The sequence below is a fragment of the Osmerus eperlanus genome, chromosome 23 (assembly GCF_963692335.1).
Source record: "Osmerus eperlanus chromosome 23, fOsmEpe2.1, whole genome shotgun sequence".
Classification (NCBI taxonomy): Eukaryota; Metazoa; Chordata; class Actinopteri; order Osmeriformes; family Osmeridae; genus Osmerus; species Osmerus eperlanus.
In genome coordinates this window covers 439485-466089 of record NC_085040.1, presented here as the reverse complement: position 1 = coordinate 466089, position 26605 = coordinate 439485, and the positions used below count along the sequence as shown (strand labels likewise).

General features: G+C 49.3%; 2 protein-coding genes across 2 annotated transcripts; one reads left to right on the top strand and one right to left on the bottom strand.

Moving 5' to 3' along the window:
* The first annotated feature begins 3 nt into the window (after positions 1–3).
* acox3 (acyl-CoA oxidase 3, pristanoyl) lies at positions 4–13636 on the top strand. Its single transcript, XM_062449017.1, has 18 exons — positions 4–92; positions 588–805; positions 1092–1325; positions 1682–1756; positions 2275–2364; positions 2512–2655; positions 3018–3106; positions 3355–3451; positions 4706–4888; positions 5030–5152; positions 5261–5381; positions 5555–5671; positions 5777–5890; positions 6682–6797; positions 8124–8298; positions 9423–9490; positions 9683–9769; positions 13095–13636. Exons 2-18 carry the CDS (start codon positions 635–637, stop codon positions 13212–13214), a joined length of 2124 nt encoding a protein of 707 aa, XP_062305001.1. The 5' UTR covers positions 4–92; positions 588–634; the 3' UTR covers positions 13215–13636.
* A 3348-nt stretch (positions 13637–16984) lies between these two features.
* On the bottom strand, positions 16985–25748 carry htra3b (HtrA serine peptidase 3b). Its single transcript, XM_062449659.1, has 9 exons — positions 24911–25748; positions 21831–21930; positions 21525–21747; positions 20026–20220; positions 19859–19891; positions 19348–19462; positions 18952–19009; positions 18728–18823; positions 16985–18066 (listed from the first exon to the last, which is right to left on the bottom strand). The coding sequence occupies exons 1-9, from the start codon at positions 25323–25325 to the stop codon at positions 17898–17900; spliced, it is 1404 nt and encodes a 467-aa protein (XP_062305643.1). The 5' UTR covers positions 25326–25748; the 3' UTR covers positions 16985–17897.
* Between the last annotated feature and the right edge of the window lie 857 nt (positions 25749–26605).

The following is a 26605-nucleotide window of genomic DNA, read 5'->3' as shown; positions in this document are numbered from 1 at the left end:
ATATTTTTTGAGAACCACAACAAATCCGTCGCACAAAGCATGCGTCATTTAGCACTACGCTCTAGCAGATCGCTCCAGGTCCACAACAGTGGGTGAGTGACAAGTTAAACTGTTTGCTGTTTTTACATGTGTCCTTTATTAAAATTGTTCAACAGATATTTTTTCCGTAAAAACACTAACCATGGATGCGTTTCGAACTGATTCATAAAATAATTTTAGGAAAAGGGCGATGTTTTCACTAGGTTACGTAGCTGCACTAACCTATGACTTGAGATGCTGTTATCAAACTTCCAGTTAGCCTATACACTGCAGTGTACAGTTAGTAAACACAGTTAAACTTATCTAGTCATTCACATTGGATGACAGTTGTATTTTCTGGACTATATAATACATTACGGCTTGATGTAATGGTTGGTTATTAGAACTGAATTAAAATTGAACTTTGATCGTTGTGATAATAGTTGTACGTGACTCGAACGTCCATGCCCTCCGCCCCCCCTCCCTCTGTCTCACTTTGTGGGAGAGGACTTTCGCAGTAATAATTTTGCCCGAGTCAGATACCATTGTTTCTTTTCCTTTTGTAATAGCTCGGTAAAATCGCATTTCGCGGGAAGAACCAAGTGCCTTACGCGGCATGAGTGTCCCTGGTGACTTCATGGAGGCCAAGTCGGATCAGGGAGAGAAGCCTGACCACGGCCTTGCAGACCTCCCCAGCGGGCCCCTGGACCTGTACAGGAAGAGAGCCTCTTTCAACAGGAAGGACATGGTTCTCTTCATGGAGGGAGAGGATGTAATGGCTTTCAAGGTAGGCTATGAAACAGCTACACAACAACCGCACAATAACCACACAACAAGCAGACACCAACCATGTCAACACATCAATGCATGTAATTTAATGGCCCCATGTGCAGCATGCAATACACGACCAGCACACCCGCCCCCCCCCCCCCCCCCCTGCCCCCCCTTCCCCCGTCGTCACGACGGAAGTGTCCTCTTTTTCACAAACTCAAATCTGGTCACCCTAGTTGTAAGCATGACCTTAACCCCTGTCTGTCTCTGACCGGGCGCTGGCTTTAACCCTAACCCTACAGCGACACGTCTACACCACGCTAGAAAACGACCCACTGTTCGCTCGCCAGCCGGGAGAGGACGTTTCCCTGGAGACGATGCGAGAGCTGACGTTCCGCAGGGTCAAGCAGCTGTTCCGGTACGACTTCCTGACCCGCGATGACATCATGCAGAACCCTTGGAAGACTGTGATCCTCAACGACTGCCTGGGGAGCTACGATTGGTCCGTGGGCGCCAAGTACTTCCTCAACAAGGGGGTGAGCTCCCTTTGCCATGTTGGGTTAACACCACTTATAGCACGTAACATAATATGGGTTAGGGTTATAAGTTAGGGTGTGTTATATACAGATTTACTGGTGACTGTTGTCAGAAGGTCTTCCATTGGGCTGACAAACAGGTCGACTGTCCTCTTCTTTTGTGCTTGTCAAGGCCACTCAGCAAAGTGCTGGCATTGTCTTTACCATGCGGAATGTTCCTGGTTCTAGAACGTTCCCTGAGATAAACTTGTGGATTGAGACTGTGAACCCAAATTCTGTTCTAATCTGCCATATTCCAGTTCCATTCCTTTCTGTTCTATTCCATTCTATATCTGTGTGTTCTGTTGTGTTTTCAGATGTTTGGGTCCACTGTGGCCAACTCGGGATCACAGAGACATAACTCATTTGTTCAAAACACAGAAGACATGATGGTAATATAACTTCACATGTACATGACACACACACACTTCTACACATATAAACACACAGTCTTCTACACAAACACACACACACAAAACACACACATATTCCCTTAATTTCCTGCGGTCTAGGGTTTGCAAAATCATGGAAATCGACATGTAACTCAGGGGTTATTAGTGTCCTTGCTGTTATGCTATTTCAGTTCAACCTCTCATGCAAATATGCCCTTTGGCCAATGGTCTACTTTTATCTAACATTCCCATTTTATAGCCTCTTATCCTCATCAGAAAGGTTACACTGTTGTAACTAAAACACTTTTTCTAGGGCTGTACGTGACAGTTTGAGAAGCACATTTATAACGTAGCGCTGGTCTGTTTCAACAAAGGCAGCATGGAACGGCAGCTACAAATCTAACCCACTGGTCACCTAGTTGGCCTCCTGTGCTGCACCTGTTCATGTCTCTCTCCCTCTCTCTCTCTCCCTCTCTCCCTCTCTCTCCCCCCCCTCCCCCACCCCCCCCTCTCCGTAGACATTTGGGTGTTTTGCGTTGACAGAGTTGAGCCATGGCAGCAACACTAGGGCCATGAGGACGACAGCCAAATACGATCCCTCAACACAGGTGGGTGGAGGGATCCCCTCTGGCCTGGTCCCCCTCACACACACACACACACACACACACCGTGAAGTACACACCTAACCCCCCCTCACACACACCTCACTGAACATCTTCTTCTCCTCCTCGTGTGAAACCGTGTGTTGCTTCCAGGAGTTTGTGATCCACTCCCCAGACTTCGAGGCTGCTAAGTTCTGGGTGGGAAACCTGGGGAAGACGGCCACTCATGCCGTGGTGTACGCCCAGCTGTACACCCCCGACGGGGCCTGCCACGGGCTGCACTCCTTCGTGGTCCAGGTACTGGATGTCTCTCCTCTCCTGTTGTGCTCTTCTCCTCCTCTCCCCTGCTCTCCTCTCCCCTGTTCTCCTCCCCCCTGTTCTCCTCTCCCCTGTTCTACTCCCCCCTGTTCTCCTCTCCCCTGTTCTCCTCCCCCCTGTTCTCCTCCCCCCTGTTCTCCTCCCCCCTGTTCTCCTCCCCCCTGTTCTCCTCTGCTGTTCTCCTCCCCCCTGTTCTCCTCTGCTGTTCTCCTCTCCCCTGTTCTCCTCTGCTGTTCTCCTCCCCCCTGTTCTCCTCTCTCAGTGCTACAGTGTACCAAACATCTCCTGATCTGTGTGGATGTGGACATGCTGAGGTCTGTTCTCTGTTGTTCCTCTCCCAGGTGAGGGACCCCAGGACCCTGCTGGCCATGCCCGGGGTTCTGGTGGGGGACATGGGCAAGAAGCTGGGTCAGAACGGCCTGGACAACGGGTAGGTCCACCCACACAGGACCCAGGAGAAGACAGGGGTCCGAAGACCAGTTGTTGACACTTCTGTTGCACTACTGAAGTATTGTTTAAGTGTGTTCGTGCTCCTGTGTAGCCACTAGAGGGCAGCGCCAGCCTGTGCTGCTGGAATAGACAGTGTTCGCTTCTAGAATTTCAGCAAAGGAAGAAGTTCTATGGAATGAGGGTTTACTGTTCTTTGACTCTCTCTCTGTCTCCTCTCTCTCTCTCTAGGTTTGCCTTGTTCCACCACGTGAGGATCCCTCGAGAGAACCTGCTCAACAAGACGGGGGACGTCACGCCTGAAGGACGCTACGTCACTCCCTTCAAGGTACACAAGGAAGCCTCCCTGCCCCTCCATCCATCCCTCTATGAATCTCTCCATTCCTAAAGAGAATCCACCTTCTCTCCATCCCTCTAAATCCATCCCTCCCCCCCATCCTTCAGTCCTCCACCCCCATCCTTCAGTCCTCCACCCCCACCCTTCAGTCCTCCACCCCCACCCTTCAGTCCTCCACCCCCACCCTTCAGTCCTCCACCCCCATCCTTCAGTCCTCCACCCCCACCCTTCAGTCCTCCACCCCCACCCTTCAGTCCTCCACCCCCACCCTTCAGTCCTCCACCTTCCTTTTCCCTCTTGGATCCGTGACAGATTGAGCTGATGGGTCCCATCACCCCTCACTGATGTGTGTGTGTGTAGCTAGGTTGTGTGTGTGTGTGTATGTGTGTGTGTGTGTGTGTGTGTGTGTGTGTGTGGAGCCAGGCTAGGGTTTCTTCCTGTGTGGACCATGGCAGGATGCCTGTTCTGGAGGGACAGAGGGATGTGCAGTGAAGAGCAGGAAAACAAACGTTCTGGTGTCAGACCTCCACGCCCGGCGCCCTGGGGCACCTCCCTCCAAACTAACACAGAGGAGGGGAGAGGAGAGAGAGGAAGGGGGCAGAGAGGGGAGGGGAGAGGAGAGAGAGGAAGGGGGCAGAGAGGGGAGGGGAGAGGAGAGAGAGGAAGGGGGCAGAGAGGGGAGGGGAGAGGAGAGAGAGGAAGGGGGCAGAGAGGGGAGGGGAGAGGAGAGAGAGGAAGGGGGCAGAGAGGGGAGGGGAGAGGAGAGAGAGGAAGGGGGCAGAGAGGGAGTTTGGGGCTCTGTTAGAGTTAATGATGGGAACTAGACGAGAGGAGGTATCAGAGAAAACAAATAAAGTCAGGGGAGACACACACACACACTACACACACACACACTATACACATACACTATATACACACACACTATACACATACACACACACTACACACACACACTATACACATACACACACACTATATACACACACACTATACACATATATATACACACACACTATACACATACACTATACACATATATACACACACACTACACACACACACTATACACATACACACACACTATATACACACACACTATACACATATATACACACACACACTATACACATACACACACACAGGCAAGAATTAAGTGGATCAGAATGTTAATTCCTTCTCTGTCTCCCTCCCCTCCCCCCCCCTCCACCCCCCCACCCCCCCCACCCCACCCCCCCCACCCCCCAGGACCCTAACAAGCGTTTCGGGGCATCCCTGGGTGCCCTGTCCGGGGGCAGGGTGTCCATCTCCAGGATGGCAGTGGTCAACCTCAAGCTGGCCATCACCGTGGCAATCCGCTTCTCCGCAACGCGCCGGCAGTTTGGGCCCAGAGACACGGAGGAAATCCCTGTACTGGAGTACCAGCTGCAGGTGGGGGAGGGGAGGGGAGGGGAGGGGAGAGGAGTGGGTGGTAGAGAGGGGAGGAGAGAGGGAGGGATCAGGAAAGGAGAATAAGAGAGAGGAAGGGTACGAGAGACCAGGCAGGCCTGACTCCCTGTGTGTCGCTGGCAGCAATGGCGGCTGATCCCTTACCTGGCGGCTGTTTACGCCCTGGACCACTTCTCCAAGTCCCTCTTCATGAACTTTGTGGAGCTGCAGATCGGAATGATGATGAGGGACAAGAGCGACAGACAGGTGAGGAGGGAGAGAGGGATATGTAGAACATTTAAATAAAGAGCAGGAGGGAAGAAGAAGAAGATGGGACATCAGCATGATCTCTGTTTCTCTCTCTCTCCCCCTCAGGCAGAGCTGGGCAGAGAGATCCATGCCCTGTCCTGCTCCAGTAAGCCCCTGGGCTCCTGGACAGCCCAGAGGGGCATCCAGGAGTGCAGGGAGGCCTGTGGGGGCCACGGATACCTGGCCAGTGAGTACCTGACGCCTCCTAGCCCCCTAGTCTCCTAGCCTCCTCGCCTCCTAGTCTCCTCGCCTCCTAGTCTCTTAGTGTCCTCGCCTCCTAGTCTCCTAGCCTCCTAGTCTCTTAGTCTCTTACCCTTGCCTCCTAGCCTTGTGTCCTACCCTTGCGTCCTTGCCCCCTAGTGAACCGCCTTGGAGACATCCGGAACGACAACGACCCTAACTGCACGTATGAAGGAGACAACAACGTCCTGCTGCAGCAGACCAGCAACTACCTGCTGAGCTACACCTCACAGCACGGTGACCACACACACACACACTCACACAATCATTGTCAGCCTCAGGTGTTTATAATATACAGTATATATGGTCGTGAATTGGGGTTCTGTGTGTTTGTGTGTGTAGACAACGTGAAAATAGAATCTCCGCTGGAGTCTGTCAACTTCCTGGACGACATCAACAACATCCTGGAGACCAGGTTCACTGCTGCCACCGTGGAGGAGTGTATGGACTCTGCAGGTACCACACACACATACACACACACACTCACACACTCAACCTTATGCATCTCCTGTGTTCTGCAGTGTTTTCCCACTGAGGTCAAATGCCCTTCCAGGGTGAAGCACACAGGCAGGCAACTCCTTTTTCAAGCACAAAGCGTGTGTGTGTGTGTGTAGCTTGGCGCAGGTCTCTTGTTCACACATGCCAGACATCTGGGTCCTTTATTGACATCACACCACTCACCCTCCCTCTGAACGTTGCTTTGGAACGACCAGCTTCACATTTCAAACGTTTCTACGACAACAGATTGTTCGTTCTATCCACGTGTGTATTAGGGTCGTCTGCCTCATATGAGGGGTCTGACTTCCTGGTCTGACTTCCTGGTCTGACTTCCTGGTCTGACTTCCTGGTCTGACTTCCTGGTGTTTCTGCTCAGTGAGTAACGCTACAGACCCAGATGGCCCGCTCAGTCGGTCTGGACTGGGCGGGGTTACTGATGATGTCACTGACTGGCCTGAGTGCCATGACTTGGGAAGCTGTGGAAACACACACACACACACACACCTGCAACAGCGTGAGGAGAGCTTGGACACACCAACAGACACACACACACATTTGGTCTTTCTAAGCTCTTCTCTCTCTCTCTCACTCTCACACACTTCCCCAATTGTAATGGCCTAACAAAACCCTAACTCCTTTTCTATCCTCTCCTCCTCCTCCTGCTCCCCTCTCCTCCTCCCCCCCCTCCTCTCCCCCCCCTCCTCTCCTCTCCTCCCTCTCCTCTCCCCCCCCCCTTCTCCTCTCCTCAGTTCCCCTGGCAGCGTACAGGTGGTTGGTGTGTTTCCTGCTGAGGGCGAGTGACATGAGGCTGGCACAGGAGAGGGACTCTGGGAAGGCCGACTTTGAGGCCCGCAACAACAGCCAGGTAAGAAACACACACACACACGTAGACACACACACACAGATGCACACTCACACACATGTAGACACACACACAGATGTACACTCACACACAGATGCGCACACCCACACACACACACATTGTCATCCAGTTACCACAGTCCTGTTCCCAGTGCCAGTGTTGTGTGACCGGCCAGTCCTGTCTGCCCGTCCTTCCTGAGACTGGCACAAAGATCCTGTCCCACGCTCCTGCTCACACACACACACACACACAGTGACACACACACAGTGACACACACACAGTGACACACACACACACACAGTGACACACACACAGTGACACACACTTAAAGACACACACACACGCTGGCTGCATAGAGGGTTTAGATAAGGACAACATCACGCCTCGTGTCCGGTCGGCCAAACCAAACACCTCCTCGCACACTCACCCCCTCACTCCAGCAGAGGCCTCAGACTGAGCACGCTCTCTACGCTCTTCATCACCACCCTCCTCATCCTCGATCAGAGGGGCTGTTGTGTCCCTGCTTGACTACAGACCAAGGCAGTGTTCTGTCTCTGTCGACATGCACCAACCCAAATCCAATCATCTTCATCGTTTTACTGTCAGCATGTGCCACATATGGTACCACACACACACACACACACACAGAAAGGTTGTATTGCTTTGTAAGACTGGAAGCTTTATCCTGTATTACTTTGGTGTACGTAATCTGCTCAAAACATACACATGCTCGTGCAAACACACACACACACACACAGCGTCATCCTCAATGACCTAATCCTTCGCTATGACCAGATCTGGCATTCCTCTAGATACTGTTACAGTCACAACACACACAAGCACACGCAATGATGTCACACACACACTCGTGCAATAACATCACGCAATGATGTCACCCAGCCCCTCACGATGACCCCAGGCTCAACAGAGGGAGCATGTCTGCGACATCATAAGTTGAACCACATGTGTGAGTCTGGACAGAACCAGCCAGGCTGGAGAGAGCGTGTCCACGTCGAACGGCACCTGATGTCAACAAGCAGGAACACACCCTCAACTCGCGCTGTTCAGAGCAGGGCGTGTGTGTGTGTGTGTGTGTGTGTGTGTGTGTGTGTGTCTCCCCTGGCAGGGGAGCCAGGGCTGCCACAAGACGTGTGTGTTGAAAGAAGCGATCAGGTGACTAATTCTGCTTGTGAGGTGTGAGTGCGTGAAGTGATCTGTGTGTGAGGCCCTCACATATTTCTCTGTGTGGTTGTCTGCGCACACGCATGTGTGAATCTGTGTGTGTGTGTGTGTGTGTGTGTGTGTGTGTGTGTGTGTGTGTGTGCGCAGGTGTACTACTCCCGCTCTCTGGCCATCGTCTACATCGAGCACACGGTCCTGCAAAGGTTCCATGACCTGACGAGAGACGAGGACACCCCGGCTGAACTCAGACCAGTCCTGCAGCGCCTCTGCTGCCTCTACGGCCTCTGGAGCCTCAGTAACCACATGGCCACGCTGTACCAGGGTCAGTCCTTAGCTGTACCAGGGTCAGTCCTTAGCTGTACCAGGGTCAGTCCTTACCTGTACCAGGGTCAGTCCTTAGCTGTACCAGGGTCAGTCCTTACCTGTACCAGGGTCAGTCCTTACCTGTACCAGGGTCAGTCCTTAGCTGTACCAGGGTCAGTCCTTAGCTGTACCAGGGTCAGTCTTTAGCTGTACCAGGGTCAGTCCTTAGCTGTACCAGGGTCAGTCCTTACCTGTACCAGGGTCAGTCTTTAGCTGTACCAGGGTCAGTCTTTACCTGTACCAGGGTCAGTCTTTAGCTGTACCAGGGTCAGTCCTTAGCTGTACCAGGGTCAGTCTTTAGCTGTACCAGGGTCAGTCTTTAGCTGTACCAGGGTCAGTCCTTAGCTGTACCAGGGTCAGTCCTTAGCTGTACCAGGGTCAGTCTTTAGCTGTACCAGGGTCAGTCCTTAGCTGTACCAGGGTCAGTCTTTAGCTGTACCAGGGTCAGTCTTTAGCTGTACCAGGGTCAGTCCTTAGCTGTACCAGGGTCAGTCCTTAGCTGTACCAGGGTCAGTCTTTAGCTGTACCAGGGTCAGTCCTTAGCTGTACCAGGGTCAGTCCTTAGCTGTACCAGGGTCAGTCTTTAGCTGTACCAGGGTCAGTCCTTATCTGTACCAGGGTCAGTCCTTAGCTGTACCAGGGTCAGTCCTTATCTGTACCAGGGTCAGTCCTTACCTGTACCAGGGTCAGTCCTTAGCTGTACCAGGGTCAGTCCTTATCTGTACCAGGGTCAGTCCTTACCTGTACCAGGGTCAGTCCTTACCTGTACCAGGGTCCTTAGCTGTACCAGGGTCAGTCTTTAGCTGTACCAGGGTCAGTCCTTACCTGTACCAGGGTCAGTCTTTAGCTGTACCAGGGTCAGTCCTTACCTGTACTGTGTCGAGACTTTTCACCAATAGTTGTTAGATAGTTGATAGTTGTTTTTATTGTGAATCCTGAAGCCTGCTGTCTGTGGTCACCTGAGGTTCTCCTGAGGTTCTCCTGAGGTTGTCCTGAGGTTGTCCTGAGGTTGTCCTGAGGTTGTCCTGAGGTTCTCCTGAGGTTGTCCTGAGGTTGTTCTGTGACGCTGCTGTGTTCCTGCAGGTGCTTACGTCTCTGGGAGGGAGCCGGCTGAAACAGTCCAGATCGCCATCCTCACTCTCTGCTCTCTGGTACAGAATCACCACATGTTTACTCATTTCTTTGGTTCTTGCTTTTTCTCTAGCTTGCTTTTCTTTCTTTCTTTCTTTCTTTCTTAAATAATCTCTCTCTCCCTCTCCATCTATCTCAACTATACAACTCTCCCCTCCCTCCCTCTCTCTCCTCCCTCCATCACTCTCCCCTCCCTCCCTCTCCTCCCCCAGCTGAAGGATGAGGCTGTGACCCTGGTAGATGCCATCGCCCCCCCGGACTTCATCCTCAACTCGCCCATCGGCAAGGCAGACGGAGAGGTAAGACTGTATAAGCTCCTCCACCCCTCCACATCCACCCCTACACTCCTCCACCCCTACACTCCTCCTCAATCCACTCAGATCTGTCTCAGCCCTGACTAACTAGAAAAAGAAGAAAAAAGGCTTTTTGGGGCGACCTGGTTTTGACTCTTAAGCCAGCCAAAGCCCACCCCAGCCGGGTGGAGTCAGCGCGCCTCAGCTCAGGGACTCTGGTGTGCGTGTGAACAGGAGGAAATGCCACAGCGTCCACGACACCATATCAAGCCCAACAGCAGAGTGTCTGCAGCACCTGCAGACAGCATGTGCTGCAGACAGTTTTACAGCGGTCCTCCGTTAAGCTCCACCCCTGTGTGCTTCCCCTACCGGGCGATGGAGGTTCTCTAAGGATGTGTTGTTGCAGATGTTTTCCGACACGCTGGTGCACGAAACAGCTGTTAGTCTTCAGAGAGGGAAAACACTGCATCCTGAATTCACTGTCCAGACAGCCGGACTAACAAAGCACACACACAGTACACACACAGTACACACACACACACAGTACACACACACAAAGAGGCCTCTTTCTTTCTTTGCTATTTTACTCCCCTCTCTCTTTTTTATATCCACACACATGTACGCACGCTCTCCCCACTCTCGTGACCCTGTGCTGGCTGACACACTTGGGTCAGTCTGGGATCACGTCTGTTTACAGTGGGATCACTCTCTGTGTTACTGGAAGATGACTGCAGCCTCTGGCTCCTCTCTGTGTGTTACTGGAAGATGCTGCACACACTGTGTGTGTGTGTGTGTGTGTGTGTGTGTGTGTGTGTGTGTGTGTGTGTGTGTGTGTGTGTGTAGGACGATGGTGATGCCCAGTGTGTTCAGTGGTCGGCAGGTTGATATTTGCCCCTCGGGGGCGTTAAAGTAAACGTGGGCAGATGAGTAAGACTGAACGTGCATCTGTCTCCAGTCCTCCTCACACACTGTGAGCTGGTCTCTCTCTCAGTCAGTCTCCAGTCCTCCTCACACACTGGGAGCTGGTCTCTCCCTCAGTCTGTCTCCAGTCCTCCTCACACACTGGGAGCTGGTCTCTCCCTCAGTCTGTCTCCAGTCCTCCTCACACACTGTGAGCTGGTCTCTCTCTCAGTCTGTCTCCAGTCCTCCTCACACACTGGGAGCTGGTCTCTCCCTCAGTCTGTCTCCAGTCTTCCTCACACACTGTGAGCTGGTCTCTCCCTCAGTCTGTCTCCAGTCCTCCTCACACACTGTGAGCTGGTCTCTCTCTCAGTCAGTCTCCAGTCCTCCTCACACACTGTGAGCTGGTCTCTCCCTCAGTCTGTCTCCAGTCCTCCTCACACACTGGGAGCTGGTCTCTCCCTCAGTCTGTCTCCAGTCCTCCTCACACACTGTGAGCTGGTCTCTCTCTCAGTCTGTCTCCAGTCCTCCTCACACACTGGGAGCTGGTCTCTTCCTCAGTCTGTCTCCAGTCCTCCTCACACACTGGGAGCTGGTCTCTCCCTCAGTCTGTCTCCAGTCCTCCTCACACTGTGAGCTGGTCTCTCTCTCAGTCTGTCTCCAGTCCTCCTCACACACTGTGAGCTGGTCTCTCCCTCAGTCTGTCTCCAGTCCTCCTCACACACTGTGAGCTGGTCTCTCCCTCAGTCTGTCTCCAGTCCTCCTCACACACTGTGAGCTGGTCTCTCTCTCAGTCAGTCTCCAGTCCTCCTCACACACTGTGAGCTGGTCTCTCCCTCAGTCTGTCTCCAGTCCTCCTCACACACTGTGAGCTGGTCTCTCTCTCAGTCTGTCTCCAGTCCTCCTCACACACTGTGAGCTGGTCTCTCCCTCAGTCTGTCTCCAGTCCTCCTCACACACTGTGAGCTGGTCTCTCCTTCAGTCTGTCTCCAGTCCTCCTCACACACTGTGAGCTGGTCTCTCCCTCAGTCTGTCTCCAGTCCTCCTCACACACTGTGAGCTGGTCTCTCCCTCAGTCTGTCTCCAGTCCTCCTCACACACTGGGAGCTGGTCTCTCCCTCAGTCTGTCTCCAGTCCTCCTCACACACTGTGAGCTGGTCTCTCCCTAAGTCTGTCTCCAGTCCTCCTCACACACTGTGAGCTGGTCTCTCCCTCAGTCTGTCTCCAGTCCTCCTCACACACTGTGAGCTGGTCTCTCCCTCAGTCTGTCTCCAGTCCTCCTCACACACTGTGAGCTGGTCTCTCCTTCAGTCTGTCTCCAGTCCTTCTCCTCACACACTCCCTCCGGTCTTCTCAACTTTGGCCTTTCAGCACGAGCCAGAGCCGTAGCTATCTACATCCGTTAACGACAAACTCCCGGTAAATTGGGGATGGGCCAGATGAGGTCAGGGAGGTGTCGCTCCGACGCCCGGCTCCACAATGAGGCTCCCGGAATCATGGGGGAGTTCCGGAATGTTCCTTAGAGCGGAGTTCTGGAAGGCGCAGGGAAGCTGGGGGGAGTCAGACTGAGGTCCCTAGTCAGGGGACTGGACTCAGAACTGAGGGGAGTGAGGGCAAGAGAGACTGTGTGTCTTTACGACACAGTGTAGTTTGTCACCATCGTTGTGTGTGCGTGTGAGAGTTGTTCTATGACCCCCACCTAACCCTAACCACCACCATAGTGTGTGTGTGTGTGTGTGTGTGATGTCAAAGATCTGAAGAGTTATTATTCTGGCAACCCAGTTACATAAGTGTGTGTGTCTCTCATGTAGCAACCACTTCAGTCCACTCACAGTGTAGCAAATCACTGATCCACATTGGAACCGTTTGTGTTTATGCGTATTCTACTTTGAGAAAAACACAGACGTTGTTTTTGTAAATATTGTCTGTAGTAGTCAGCATTACTCAAGCTGCTCAACTCATCATTCATCACAACCGCTTTCCAGAACTTTCATTAACCCAGATTTACTGAAGCCATCAACTCATAAACAGCAACTATGCATGCAGCTATCACTCTGCTGCTGTGGTCACGTTTTAACCCATGGAGTCTGGTTGTTTTGTGATTAATACTGGAGAGATGTGAGGGGGAGAGTGAAGATGAGGTCTGGGTCTAATCACACACACACACACACACACACACACACACACACACAGATGTTTATGTTTATTTTAACGTACTTTCCCATCAAGAACGGACAGTAAAGCTTTCTAAATCTTTGGAGGCCGTAACCTACGTGTTACACACACACAAACATCCGGTTCTAATGTGTACTAGTGATTAGTCTGACTGTTAGTGAGTGGACTGGAGGGGTTTGCTAGGTCAGACACACACACACAGACACACACACACCCCTACCACCTCTAACACATCCTGTTGTTCTCTGTGTTCCAGCTGTACAAGAACTTGTGGTCCACCGTGATGCAGGGGAACAAGGTTCTAGAACGGCCGTCCTGGTGGAAAGAGTTCTGTTCCGACAAGCCAGAGGTGGGTTCTCTCCGGGCCAAGCTCTAGAACTCTGGAACCTTGTGAGCTACGGGTTCTGTGAGGGTCAGAGGTCAACAGGAAGCCCCACAGCAAAACCTTCTTTCTTTCCTCGGTTGTTAAGTCAACGTCTTTTAACTTTAATCTAAGTCAATCAGCCGTCTCAAACCAGAAGTCCACCATTTTAATATCACTGTTCCGGAGGACGAAAATAATTGGGGATGTTAATTTTGGAATCGCTGCTTTTAAAGGGAAGTTCTGGATTGTATTGTGTTTATCATAGAACAAGATCAAGCATCTGCTGAATATCTATATTCCAATACATGTTAGACCTTATTCAGTGGAAATGATCTATTCTAACATTGCAATATGTTGCTTTTAAATTCACATTCTGCTGTATATTGTCATTAATTATATTAATTCATGAATTTACTTGTGATATATTAGTGACACGGTTTGCTAAGTTGAATTGCCAAATAAAGCAATGGAGGTCTAATGTTTAATATAGGCCTATTAATACCACTTCACTATCACTATGGTGATAAGGACTGGGAAAATATTTCAGAATATTTGTAAAATATTGAAATGAAATAAAATGATTTTTACTTGTGTAATTAAATATATTGGCTCGTGGAATAATTTGATAATCTATTTTAAGTACGTTGGTCCAGCAGTTATTAATTAGTCTATGGTCAAGCACAGCAACAATTAAATTTTTTGGAGCTCCGCAACCTCTCAGAATTCTTAATCTTTTCTCGTACATTGTTTTTTATATTCTCATTATGTAAAAATGAACACTGGACATTCCAATCAAAATTGAATTACATCCTTCTCTAAACACACATCTAAAAACTGCCGCGCATCGTTTTCTTGTCGGTCCAGTTCTGTAAAATTCCGAAAGCCATGCCAGACTTCTAATTTTAACCCTCGGCGAGGTCTATGGATCCATGTTTATCCAACTAGTGGCTCCAAAGTTACAAACCCCTTGAATTTTCTTTTGACCCAGTTAGGGAGTTCATCTGCTTTCGTGTCACTCTTAGTTTATCTTGTCTGGACAGAAAACATGCATTATTCAACTCAAACCACTCTTGCCCTCTCTTGGATCGGTCAACTAGGACATACTTTCCTATATTTGGTTGCAGATCATGTTTGTCCTACTTGTAGAGCTGACCTAATCTCAGAGGAAGGGGTACATTCTCCATGTGTTTTGTTAAGGTTTAGACAAAATATTTCACTAAGACAATCTCTTGAAACGATCGTTTGAACGAAAACCTCGTAAGGCATGTGGATCACTGGAGAGGGAGGGCGTCATTGAGTATAAACACTTCACTCTTGTTCCTACATGATAGTTGGATCTTATTTAGCCTAGTGGAAACATTTTCAAAGTGATTAATGATCAACGAACGCCGCTGCCTGCAAGTTAGAAGGAAGCGAGATTTCCTATAGTAATCGTTTCTACTTAAACAATCCACTCTTTTTGACAGTGCGACGTCAACATATCAATCACAGCAGCTAGCTAAATACGGCAAGCTGAACAATAAAATAACAGAGTGCAGATATATCTCTATTAGGCCTACTTAACTACAGGGCCAGGTTTATTTTTGCAATTTTTCCTCTCAGTACGATGACAGACCCGAGAGGTTCAGGACGTATACGGCGTTGGTTGGATTTTGGTCGCAGTATTTATCTCATGTTGAGGGTGTATCTCACCATCTCTCAACTCCTGAAGTCTATGACTCGAGGAGGGAGAACCGACCGTGTGGTTCAACTTCCATCGCTCTCTCCTGATCCAACTTTGTTTTCTTTCGCTCACCCTCTTCCTTGAATCCTTTTACCCCTCCTCCTCCCCTCCTTCATGTCTGGTACATCACTCTTCCTCTCCTTCTCCACCCTCCCTCTTTCTCCCCCCCTCTCCTTCTGACTCCCTGTCGGTTTTTATCACTCTCTCTATTATTTCATTTTTTCTCATTTCCTCTCTCGTTCTCTCTCTCTCTCTAATGATGTATTGTGTTCTTTGGGGCATGTTAATATGGTATGGAGTGTAATGTCCAGCCAACCAGTAAAGGAATAATAAAGGTGTGTTCAAACTATTTCTCTCTCTCTCTCTTTCTCTCTCTCTATTGAAATTGAATTGTGTCATTACTGACCTGAGACTGTGAAAGGGTGACTTATAGAACTGTATGTTCTCCCCTCTCAGCAAGTCTGGGAGCTCAACATCGTGGCATGTGGGACGTGTGTGTGTGAACCGCTCGCCTTGTGAACAGACAGCTCCTAAATCACTGACACCGAAAGGCGGCCATCTTGAAACCATCAGGATTCTTTGCCAAACCCCAACAGGAAGTGAGACTGGAAGGTTGTTATCAAAGCCCCCTGTCTCCAGCTGTCGTCACAGCAGCCAGATCAGCAGTAACGCCTGGTTGAACTACAGAACAGGCTACTCAGCAGAAAGAGATCTGTCCCATTTTGAGTGTTCAGGACCAGACATCAGCAGTGTGGTGAAATGCATGATGGGACAGCTCAAACTGAACCCTGGATGTCTTCAACTCTTGAGTTTTTCCTCCTTTTCTTTACTTTCTTTTTGCAAATGTGTCTTTTGATCATGGATGTTTTCTTGAATATAACTTCACGTGGACAGGTGACCTTTTACCCCAGCACCCTGGGAGAACTAGGTTAATTTCCTGAAGCACAGATACTAAAAAATACAAAATTAAAAAAAACAAAAAGACAAAGGCAAAACCCATACATCTTGGCTGTGACTCTGAGTGTGTGTGTGTGTGTGTGTGCTTGATCTCACTAATAAGTAGTATCACGGACTGAGGCACGACACTGCTGGTGTTGCACCGACTGCTGTACCAGTTGATACAAAAAAAAGTTGTACTGCTTGATAAAGGAGTTAAATTTCAAAATATTGTTGGGGGTAGTTATGTCATCCCTTCACACTAATCCAGACACATGTTTTCTTATTTGGAGTCATCACAGAGCCAATCCCACAGAGGTCACCGTATCTGACAAGTAGACACCGCCGTCAGACACAACCCTGACAGTTAGCAGGCTTGTGCTCGTGCCAGTCACCCTGGCAACATCGATTACAAGCTAATACCTTAACGTTATTGTCGGTGATGGGTTTCACTCAGGGGAGAGGGCGTTTGACTGCATATCAAGAGGCTGACGTTTCAGATCCCTTCCCACCCTCCTCCACGTCACCTTGGATAAAGGCGTCTGCTAAGTGAAAAACTTTTTATTTGTAAGAAAAGAGGATAGGCTATTCAGTGTTTCTGAAGGGAAATCAGACGAAGAATGTTTTATAGAAGTTAACCTGATATTTTTTTACAGCAGCTTCAGTCTGTTCTAAATCTAGGTGTGTCATTTATGCATTTACATTTAGTCATTTGTGTCATTTCCATCTAAATGATCCCCTCCATGCATTCCACCCAGACGACCTCCTGTAAATTAGAAATACATTTACGACCAGCAACAAGGCGGAGAAAAACGATAAAGCTATTTTAAACCCTTACAATAACATCTTTAACTCCTCACGGCTGATTAGAGAGAAAGAAAGACGCTGTTTCTCAATTGGTTGATTTCTTTGCATGCGCTCCCTCGGGGGTCATTGAAGGGGAACACTTGGAAAGTTCCAGAATTTTTACTGCTTGTCTGGCGGGTATTTCATGCTGGAGACAAACTCCAAATTGTGGGGCCGCTGAACAAGTCTGCAGTGGTGGTTATAAACTCCGGATTAACGATAGAGTAGTCATTAACGGAGGAAATACTTAAGAGGCATTTAACGACTTGACACGCCATTACAAGTTTATGAAATGTTTATTTTTGCTGAAGAAAAACAGAAGAGAAACAGTCCTGTATAAATCTTTCTCTCGAGGCGTAGCCTTGGTGACGACCCCGGTTACTGCATGTAAACATGAGGTTCTGATCATTCATGATAAGCGATCGATAAAGTAAGCAGTCTTTTGAAAACTCCGGTCCAACCCGCCGTCTAGCAGCAGGGTGGTGCAGATGAACACGCTCAGCGAAACAACATCGTTTGGTTCCTCGCGTCTTTTAACACAGAATTAAGCAGGGAACAATGTTCACATTTGGTCATGGTGTTGTCACGTTGTTGTCACAGTGTTGTTGTGTGGTCTCCGACAGTGACAGCGTTTGGAGACGAGTGGAAGAAAAAGATAAAATTGCTACTCTCCCCAACCGGCGACCACACTACACTCTCACGGTAGAGACATCAACATCGAGCTGCGGTCTAAACTTTGTCTCACCAATGTTGTCATCCTTTTGGAGAATTGGAAAACATTTCAAGAACATGGTTTGTATACTAACAGTACACCCTTTAGATAGGAACAACAACAATGTAAACAGAAAAAACATAAACAACAAAAACATGGAATGAGTCTTATGTCACAGGGCGATTTAAACAGTCAGCCCTTGGAGATTCCAGAATGTTCCACGAGGGTCATCCGAAGGTCTTTCACAGCCTTGAGGTCAGAACAAAACAGTTTTACAGTTTTATTTATTTGTCGTCCCATCGGCTCTGGTGTCAACGTTCCTCTTAAAGACAGATCTGGGATCAGCTCCTCCCTCCAGACTCCCAACCTGCAACCAACAAGTCACTCATCCCCAAACTGACCCCAAACCAGCGTCCACCGCAGTGTTGACAGGGTCTCTCTCTTTTTGGCCTCACAGGCCTCCCCTCCGTCGCCGCGGTTACTGCATGATGACGTCGGGCTGGATGTTGAAGAGCAGGTCGTCGTTGCCACGGCGAACCTCCAGCAGCAGCGTGGCCTCCTGCAGCAAAGCCTCCTGCAGCTCGGCCGTGCTCAGCAGGGCGCGGCCGTTCAGCTTCACGATGATGTCACCGTCACGGATACCACCTCTGGGGGGGGGGGAGGACTAGTACATCAGAATAACAATTTTCACTTTTTCTCAGATAGAGAGAACCAAAGAGAGAGAGAAACAACAGAGAGATAGCGACAGAGAGACAGACAGAGAGAGAGACAGACTAAGAGACAGAGAGAGAGACAGACTAAGAGACAGACTAAGAGACAGAGAGAGAGACAGAGAGAGAGACAGACTAAGAGACAGAGAGAGAGACAGAGAGAGAGACAGACTAAGAGACAGAGAGAGAGACAGACTAAGAGACAGACTAAGAGACAGAGAGAGAGACAGAGAGAGAGACAGACTAAGAGACAGAGAGAGACAGAGACAGAAAGAGAGACAGAGAGAGAGACAGAAAGAGAGACAGAGAGAGAGACAGAGAGAGAGACAGACTAAGAGACAGAGAGAGAGAGAGACAGAGAGACAGACTAAGAGACAGAGAGAGACAGAGAGACAGAAAGAGAGACAGAGAGAGAGAGACAGAGAGAGAGAGAGAGAGAGAGAGAGAGAGAGAGAGAGAGACAGACTAAGAGACAGAGAGGGACAGAGAGAGACAGAGAGAGAGACAGAGAGAGAGAGACAGAGAGAGAGAGAGAGACAGAGAGAGAGAGACAGAGAGAGAGAGAGAGACAGAGAGAGACAGAGAGAGAGAGACATACTTTTGGGCGGGGGAGTGAGGCACCACTTCGTGGACGTAGATGCCGCTGCTGACGTCTGGAAAGTCTGGATTCTGCTGCTTCAGCTCCTCCACCAGCCTACACACACACACACACACACACCACACCACACCCACACACACACACATGGATTAGACATATAGCAGAAAGTACAGTAGAGATATCTGCCAAAGTTGAGTTAGTTCTAGAGGCCCAAAGAGACTCACGCCTGTGTGATGGTGAGCATCCGGATTCCAATGAAACGCTTCTTCAGGGACCTAACCTCTGGAAGAGACACACACAGGTCACACACACACCTGACACACATACACACAGGGACCTAACCTCTGGAAGAGACACACACAGGTCACACACACACCTGACACACATACACACAGGGACCTAACCTCTGGAAGAGACACACACAGGTCACACACACACCTGACACACATACACACAGGGACCTAACCTCTGGAAGAGACACACACAGGGACCTAATCTCTGTAAGAGACACACACAGGTCACACACACACCTGACACACACACCTTACACACACAGGGACCTAACCTCTGGAAGAGACACACACACACACGTCACACACACACCTGACACACACACAAACCTTTGGTGTGTTTGTCCTGGGACTCGTTGAGGAAGCGCGTGATCCTGTCGGAGGGGATGGCGAATGAGATTCCTGCCGCCACCTTCAGAGTGTTGATACCTATCACCTCCCCATCCTGCACACACACACACACACACACACACATGCACACACACACACACACACACAGACAAACACACATGTTTAGGGGCATTTAGAGGCTTGTGGCGTATCTCAACATCCTAGTTCAGTATTATAGTACATTAGTATACTGTATGTGTTAGGGTAGATATTAGATACTGTATGTGTTAGGGTAGATATTAGATACTGTATGTGTTAGGGTAGATATTAGATACTGTATGTGTTAGGGTAGATATTAGATACTGTATGTGTTAGGGTAGATATTAGATACTGTATGTGTTAGGGTAGATATTAGATACTGTATGTGTTAGGGTAGATATTAGATACTGTATGTGTTAGGGTAGATATTAGATACTGTATGTGTTAGGGTAGATATTAGATGTATTATTACCAAGTTAACCAGTGGGCCTCCGGAGTTTCCGTACTGTAACAAGATTAAGAACAATCCAATCATCAGACAGTGTGTGTTTTTCTGTGATTTTCTTTGTGTGTGTGTTTCAGTGTAGCTGTGTGTGTGTGTGTGTTTCAGTGTTGCTGTGTGTGTGTGTGCTCCCTCACGTTGATGATGGCATCAGTCTGGACGTAGTCCATGTCTGAGTCTCTGATTCCCAACTCCTTCCCGTCCCTCTGAGCCGTGCTCACGATCCCCGTGGTAACCGTGTTCTGGAGCGCGAACGGGCTGCCAATGGCAACCACAAACTCCCCCGGTCTCAGGTCGGCAGAGTGACCTAGCAACAGCACCTGTAGCTTTTTCTGGTTATGGGATGGAGGGATGACAGGAGAGAGAGAGGTACATGGAGGAGAGAGGGGTTTGGGAGAGGGAGAATAGAAAGTAGCAGGGAGGAGAGAGGGGGATGGGAGAGAGACATGGGGGAGGCATGTGGATGGAATGAAAGTGGATAGGAGGGGAGAAGGGAGGGAGAGAGAGAAGGGAGGGGAGGGAGAGAGAGAAGGGAGGGGAGGGAGAGAGAGAAGGGAGGGAGGGTAAGTAAAAACATGTGCTCTCGGGACAGATAGTTTGCGGGTGTGTGAGTTAAGCTCTGAGGGAGAAACGTTATTACTACATGACACAACATACCGAGTTGTAACTAATCAAGGTGGAGCCCTTAGGCGTTGTCATTCTCACAATCAATCCAATATTTAAGCCTGTTAGGATTTAAGTTGATGAAAAACCTTGCAGACTTATACCTTTCTTAGAATCCCCCTAAATCCCCCCTTGTTTACCTAAAGTGGTACGGCCTTAATATGAGCCAAGCACCTGGGGCAGAACCATTCAGCCCATCCCTAGGGGGATATTTGACTGGAACTAAGTCTTATTAATCCTACCATAAACATTACATGACACAAGCTATAAACATTCACAACCTCTGACTAATGTTGATTTATGTTAAAGGGGAATTCCAAGACAATGAAGCCAATAAAGATTGATGTGTTTTTGTGACCAAAAAGCAAGAAGTGAGCTTGATTCAACACAGGTTAGGAATCTGATGCTGGAAAAATACCAAATTAAAATTTTTAAATTAGGTCCAGGTCTTCTTTCAGTATTTTCCCACAGACTCAAAGTCAAGCAGATATTCCCCTCAGCATTATCGAGAACAATCCAGCTGTTCTTTTATGACCCAGCCCAGAACACTAAGAACACTATCTTTTTACAGTGTAGAACCTAGAATGTTCTATTAGTCAGCGTACGGGTGTCAACAACATCCTAAGAGTGTCTGTCTTGTTCCGTTCAGACAATCATGCCTTTCTCTCTTGACAATGAACAATGGGTCTGTTAGGCAGATGTAGGTGAATACCTGATGATGCAGGGCTGTGTTCATGGCTCTGTGCCAAACATATCACACACAGCATGACCTACAGACACACACACACCCTGACCTACAAACACACACACCCTGATCTACAGACACACACACACCCTGACCTACAAACACACACACACCCTGACCTGCAGACACACACACACCCTGACCTGCAGACACACAGACTGACCTACACACACTGACCCCCAACCCCTCACACACACACACACACACTCTCTCCCCCGCGCTGCTCACCAGCGGGTTGACCTTGATGGTGGCGATGTCGGACTTCTTGTCGATGTCCTTGATGGTGGCCTCGAACACGTCCCCGTTTTGCATCTGCACCTTGAGCTGCTGCTGGCCCGACACGGGCGCGCTGCTGGACACCACGTGGGCGTTGGTCACAATCAGCCCCGTCTCCGACATCACGAAGCCCGACCCGCTGGAGAGCGGCACCGTCCGCCCGAACAGAGGGTGCCTGGGGTCGGAGGTCAAAGGTCAAGGGACGAAAGGTCCGAGGTCGGGAAATGGAGGCTCACACCTACACACACACACACTTACTTGAGGAAGAGTTCGATGTGCACCACGGCAGGTGCGATCTTTTCCACCACGTCGGCGATGAAGTTGAACCTGTACCTGGGACTGCTGGGTTGAGGAGTACCTACACTGGCAGGAAGAATGACTCGTGTTAGAAACTCTGCTACTCTCTGACTCGTGTTAGCAACTCTGCTACTCTTTGACTCGTGTTAGCAACTCTGCTACTCTCTGACTCGTGTAGCAACTCTGCTACTCTCTGACTCGTGTTAGCAACTCTGCTACTCTCTGACTCGTGTTAGCAACTCTGCTACTCTCTGACTCGTGTTAGCAACTCTGCTACTCTCTGACTCGTGTTAGCAACTCTGCTACTCTCTGACTCGTGTTAGCAACTCTGCTACTCTCTGCAGCTGCAGCACGTCTGACATTCTTATTCATTTAGCAGAGGCTTTGGTCTAAAAACAGCCTCAGTGTGGTGAGCTGTCCTGGCCTCCGCCCTAGCCTCCGCCCCAACCCCAGCCTCCGCCCCAGCCTCACCAGGGCCTTGGCGGGGTGCAGCTTGTAAACTAGAATAATTACTGGAGGGGTTATTTAAGAAACACAGCCATACTGGAGTAACCGCGCCAACAGTAACCATGGTGATGTGATAGCATCTGCACAAGGTCAACAGAATCTCAAGTGTTTGAATACCGGTGGTTTCAAATACTTAAGGTGGGCTTCTTTTAGCTCGCTTAGATAAACAGTGGACACTGTGTCCCTCCACCTGGTGTGCCCTTTTTACAACAGCTGAGTTACAACAGCTGCCTGAGTTTACGTTTCAAACGCACCCGGAGTCTCAATAAGGATGTTCTGCCGACCTAAATAGGAGGATCATGATGTCTGGTGACATCTTTTCAAACACAGCACTGCGGGGCACATGTAGACAGTCACGGGAGGGTGCATCCATCTTTCTCTTTGTTCCCTCTCTTCATCCCTCCAGAGGAGGACTGGGAGATTTTCCGAACCACCGTGAGCTGAGGGGAGGAACAGCTCTGGGTTCTGCCACGTCATCCATCCGTCGAGCCGTCCGCAAACCAGCCGAACTTGGCACAGCAAAGTCCGCAAAGTGCAGTGCAAGGGATTCACCAGGACACACGGTCTGACCAAGATATTGGCCCCCTTTTCAGTCCATTAACCGAATCGTCAGCACAGCCAGGCGATGGCACAATCCTGGCAACGCACGTGGAAACCCAGCTGGATTGGTAGATCTCAGTGGTCGGGTGGTGGTGTCGAACATTTAAATAATAATACCTTAGCCTGGGCTGTGCCGCAGGGCAGGGTCCACTGCAGTGCTGCTGTCTAGGAGCCAGTCAGGCCAGCTTGGAGGGTGAAGATGTGTCTCGGAAAATGTGGGTTTGGACCAAAAGACTGTTTTGTAGGTTGTGTTGGCTGGCGTTTGTTGAGACTAATATCAAAAAAATGTTCCGGGTTCAATCCTTCTTTAAATACTGAGGATCAACAGGGTTTTGAAGCGACAGGGAATAAAAGGTGTTTGTTCTCAAGGCAAAGCAGACTTGTCTAGACGCCTGTCATGCTCACCCAAAGACTCACAACCAAGACAGGAAGTCTCTATTTGGAACAATGAGATATTTGAGTAGAGTAATTGGTTGATTAGGAGTCCTGTTAGAAGTCTCCTTGAGGTCACCATGCTTGGCTTGCCACAATGACAGGATGAGGGTCGGTCAGGGGTGTCTAATGGGGCTTGTTCATCAGTCATCCGAACAGCCTAGTCCCTCCCTCCCCTATCACATAAAACCACCAGGGTGGAAAGAACTGGACTTCTGATGTGGTTCATCGTGGAATTTGCCACATGCTACTTTTTTGTAAAGAATACTTTTGTGGGGGGGGGGGGGGGGGGGGGGTTTAAAGCTATTAAAGAAAACCTGCAAATAAACCCATCGAACTCCAGTCGCTGGTCTTGCTGGGTGACTAGTTCATGTGACAAGGTCATGTGCTTCTCCACAACCCCCTTGATCCTAGTCAGGCAGGGCAGACTAGGTATACCATGACTTTGTGCTTCCTGTTTCCTGTTCCAGACCTCCAGTGGGGTTCGGCTGCTGTGTGATAAGTGTACCAGAGGTTCCTTCTACTGTGAGAGACTGCTTCTGCTCCGCTCATCAGTGTAAAACTGCGTCCATGTATAAAAAAAAAAGAAAAAAAGGAAAACAACCCTGGTTTACCCCCTTTCCATCACCTCTCTCCATCCTTCTCCCTCCTTCTCCCTCCTTCTCTGTCCTTCCCCCTGAGAAGATGGTCTTTTGTTTTTCTCCCGCAGACTTGTAGAATTGTATAACATCGTGGCTTGTGTTTACAATATCCGTGTGTTTACAACAGCTTGCCTCCTCCTTTAACGTGTCGTTAGGAAGCCTCCACACGCAGGTTGGTGTGAGGTCGTTGAAACAGTGTTTTAACGACAGAATGTCCTTGAGGGGGGAAACTATTACGGTGCTGTTCATTTCCCCTGACCCATTTTAAGAGGAGTTCTGCTAAAGGAGAAGAAACAAACGCCTCATCTGCAGGGACAGTTAGGCTGCATACAACCAGACAGGATGTGCTAATAAAGACGCGCAAGGGAAAACTCAGTTAACCCTCGTGCTGCCTTCGGGTCACATGACCCAAAGGTTCATAACGAACCATTGTTGTGTTTACCCAATTTTACCCAATACAAAAACAAATTAAAATAATTTTCTTTTAACCTTTGCAATGTGGGGGGTCTGAGACAGCCTAGCTGTTAAAAGAAAATGCTTCACTTTGTCTTTGTATGCGGTAAATTTGTCGCAATACGACGGTGGGTCACAATGACTGATGGGTCAGAATGACCCGAAGATAACACAAGGGTTAAACACGTTGGTTTAACAGTTTAACAAAAACGCTACTACAATGTACACTCGTTCTTTAGGAGGCATGTTACTCGCAGATCCCTTTAACACGTTCTGTCCCACGGTCAGTCACAGTCCAGGTCATAGCACTTGTACTGAATCCGCTTTAGTCTGTTTGGAGTTTGACTGAACGTACAGTTTGCATCGCTAACACGTTATTTATTTATTTTTAATAAACAAATGACTTACCTATGCTGGTGTCACAGGGGCCTTTCTGGGTGTGGGTGATAGCGGGTTGCCCTTGCTGCAGATATTTCCGGCTGGTTGCCTTCAGCTGGCAGACGTTACCGTAAGTCTTCCCGTCGCTGCCGCAGACTTTGTAACCCAGTTTGCACTGGCAGAAGCCCTTGGAGAGACGCTTCCCCGCCGGGTTCTTGCATTCAAGACCGTCGCCGCAGGGAAGGTCGTCTTTGCGCCCGCACGGGTCATTTTCTCCCTGCGCGCAAACCAGACAACAGTTGCAGCGGTCTGGGACGTAACCGCTCGGGCAGCTCGGGCTTGGGCACTTACTAACGTCGCACCGCGCTGAGCATTTCGTTTTCGCTTCTGCTTTGACGCGCTGCGCGGTGTAGAGCACAACGGTGGCGAAGAGTAGGATTTGCATTGTGATCGAAATCAAAACGAATCTTTGGTACAAAAAATTATCAACTAGGTCAATAAAGAAAATGGGAAAATAGATTTACATGGAAATCATGTTAGTCATAAAACAGACATCGGTAGCGATGATGCAACGCTGCAAACTTTTACGCATCACTTTCCAGATACCAATTTACATTTGCAGGATATGCATCTGTTTGTTCTTCGAAACTGGAAGACGGTTTGGCTCACCCGCAGTCTTTCCTTTGTCCAGATTACAAAAGAAGAAGACAACTAAACAAAAATCATCCCAAATCCGCGCATAACGGTGCGTCCAAAGCGCTCCCAGTAACTGAAAGTTAGTTGCAATAATTCTGATACATTTTCACCAGTAATGTGCATCTGAACAGCCGAGGCAGAGTCCCGTTCTGTCTCCGGTTTGAAGGAACATCCAGACAATATCGGCCGTTTGTTTGGGTCGGCCCCCAAATCACCGGAATGGCGGAGGAGGAGACCTGGCATCTTCCTAGAGGCGGGGATTGTGCTGCAGGCCTCCTTCCTTCATCATCATAATCATCATTATCATATCATCTTTGGATCGTGATTCATCTTTTCAATACATGAGCCGCATCTTGGGAAAACAGCCCAACAGGGGCCAAATCAACTGACACGGTATCAATTCCCGTCACCACAATCCCCGTTTACCGGGGATGCGGATGCAATTAACGGTGTCTTCAAACCACGCAGCGCACCACACACGCGTGATTTTGTCTTCTGAAAACATTAGGTCATTCATATCCTGGCTGTGATGGATGTGAATGAGGGCATGCTTTTTTAACGGTCCCTTGTAAGGGCAATTTAATATGACCAGTCGCTCGGTCAGTTCCTACGCAGATGTTGCGTTGTTTTTAGCACATACTTGTGTCTGGGTGCCAAGGGGGCAGCGGGGCATACAGCTGGGATGGCGGCGCGTGTTTGTTTATCCTGAGAAGAGGGGTGTCGAGAGAGTCATGTGTATTTCACCAACCGTGCGGCCTGTTTATTTGAAAGTCCAACGTCAATCACTTCTGGCGGTCGCGGGAAACAGTGAACTACTTGTTCCTCCGGCCAGAATCCTCAGTTTGAGTTCTAGTGGGGGGCGGGGTCACTTGGTGAGACAATTATGAGACTCAAAAATACTTTTAATGTATATATAAAAGCTGAAAAACTGACCTTTAAATCTACCGTAAAAAAGGGTGTAGAATTTAGGCTACCTCACTTTCTAGCCGGTTGCTCGATGGGGCTTCTGGCGCGTGGAGACGGTCTGTT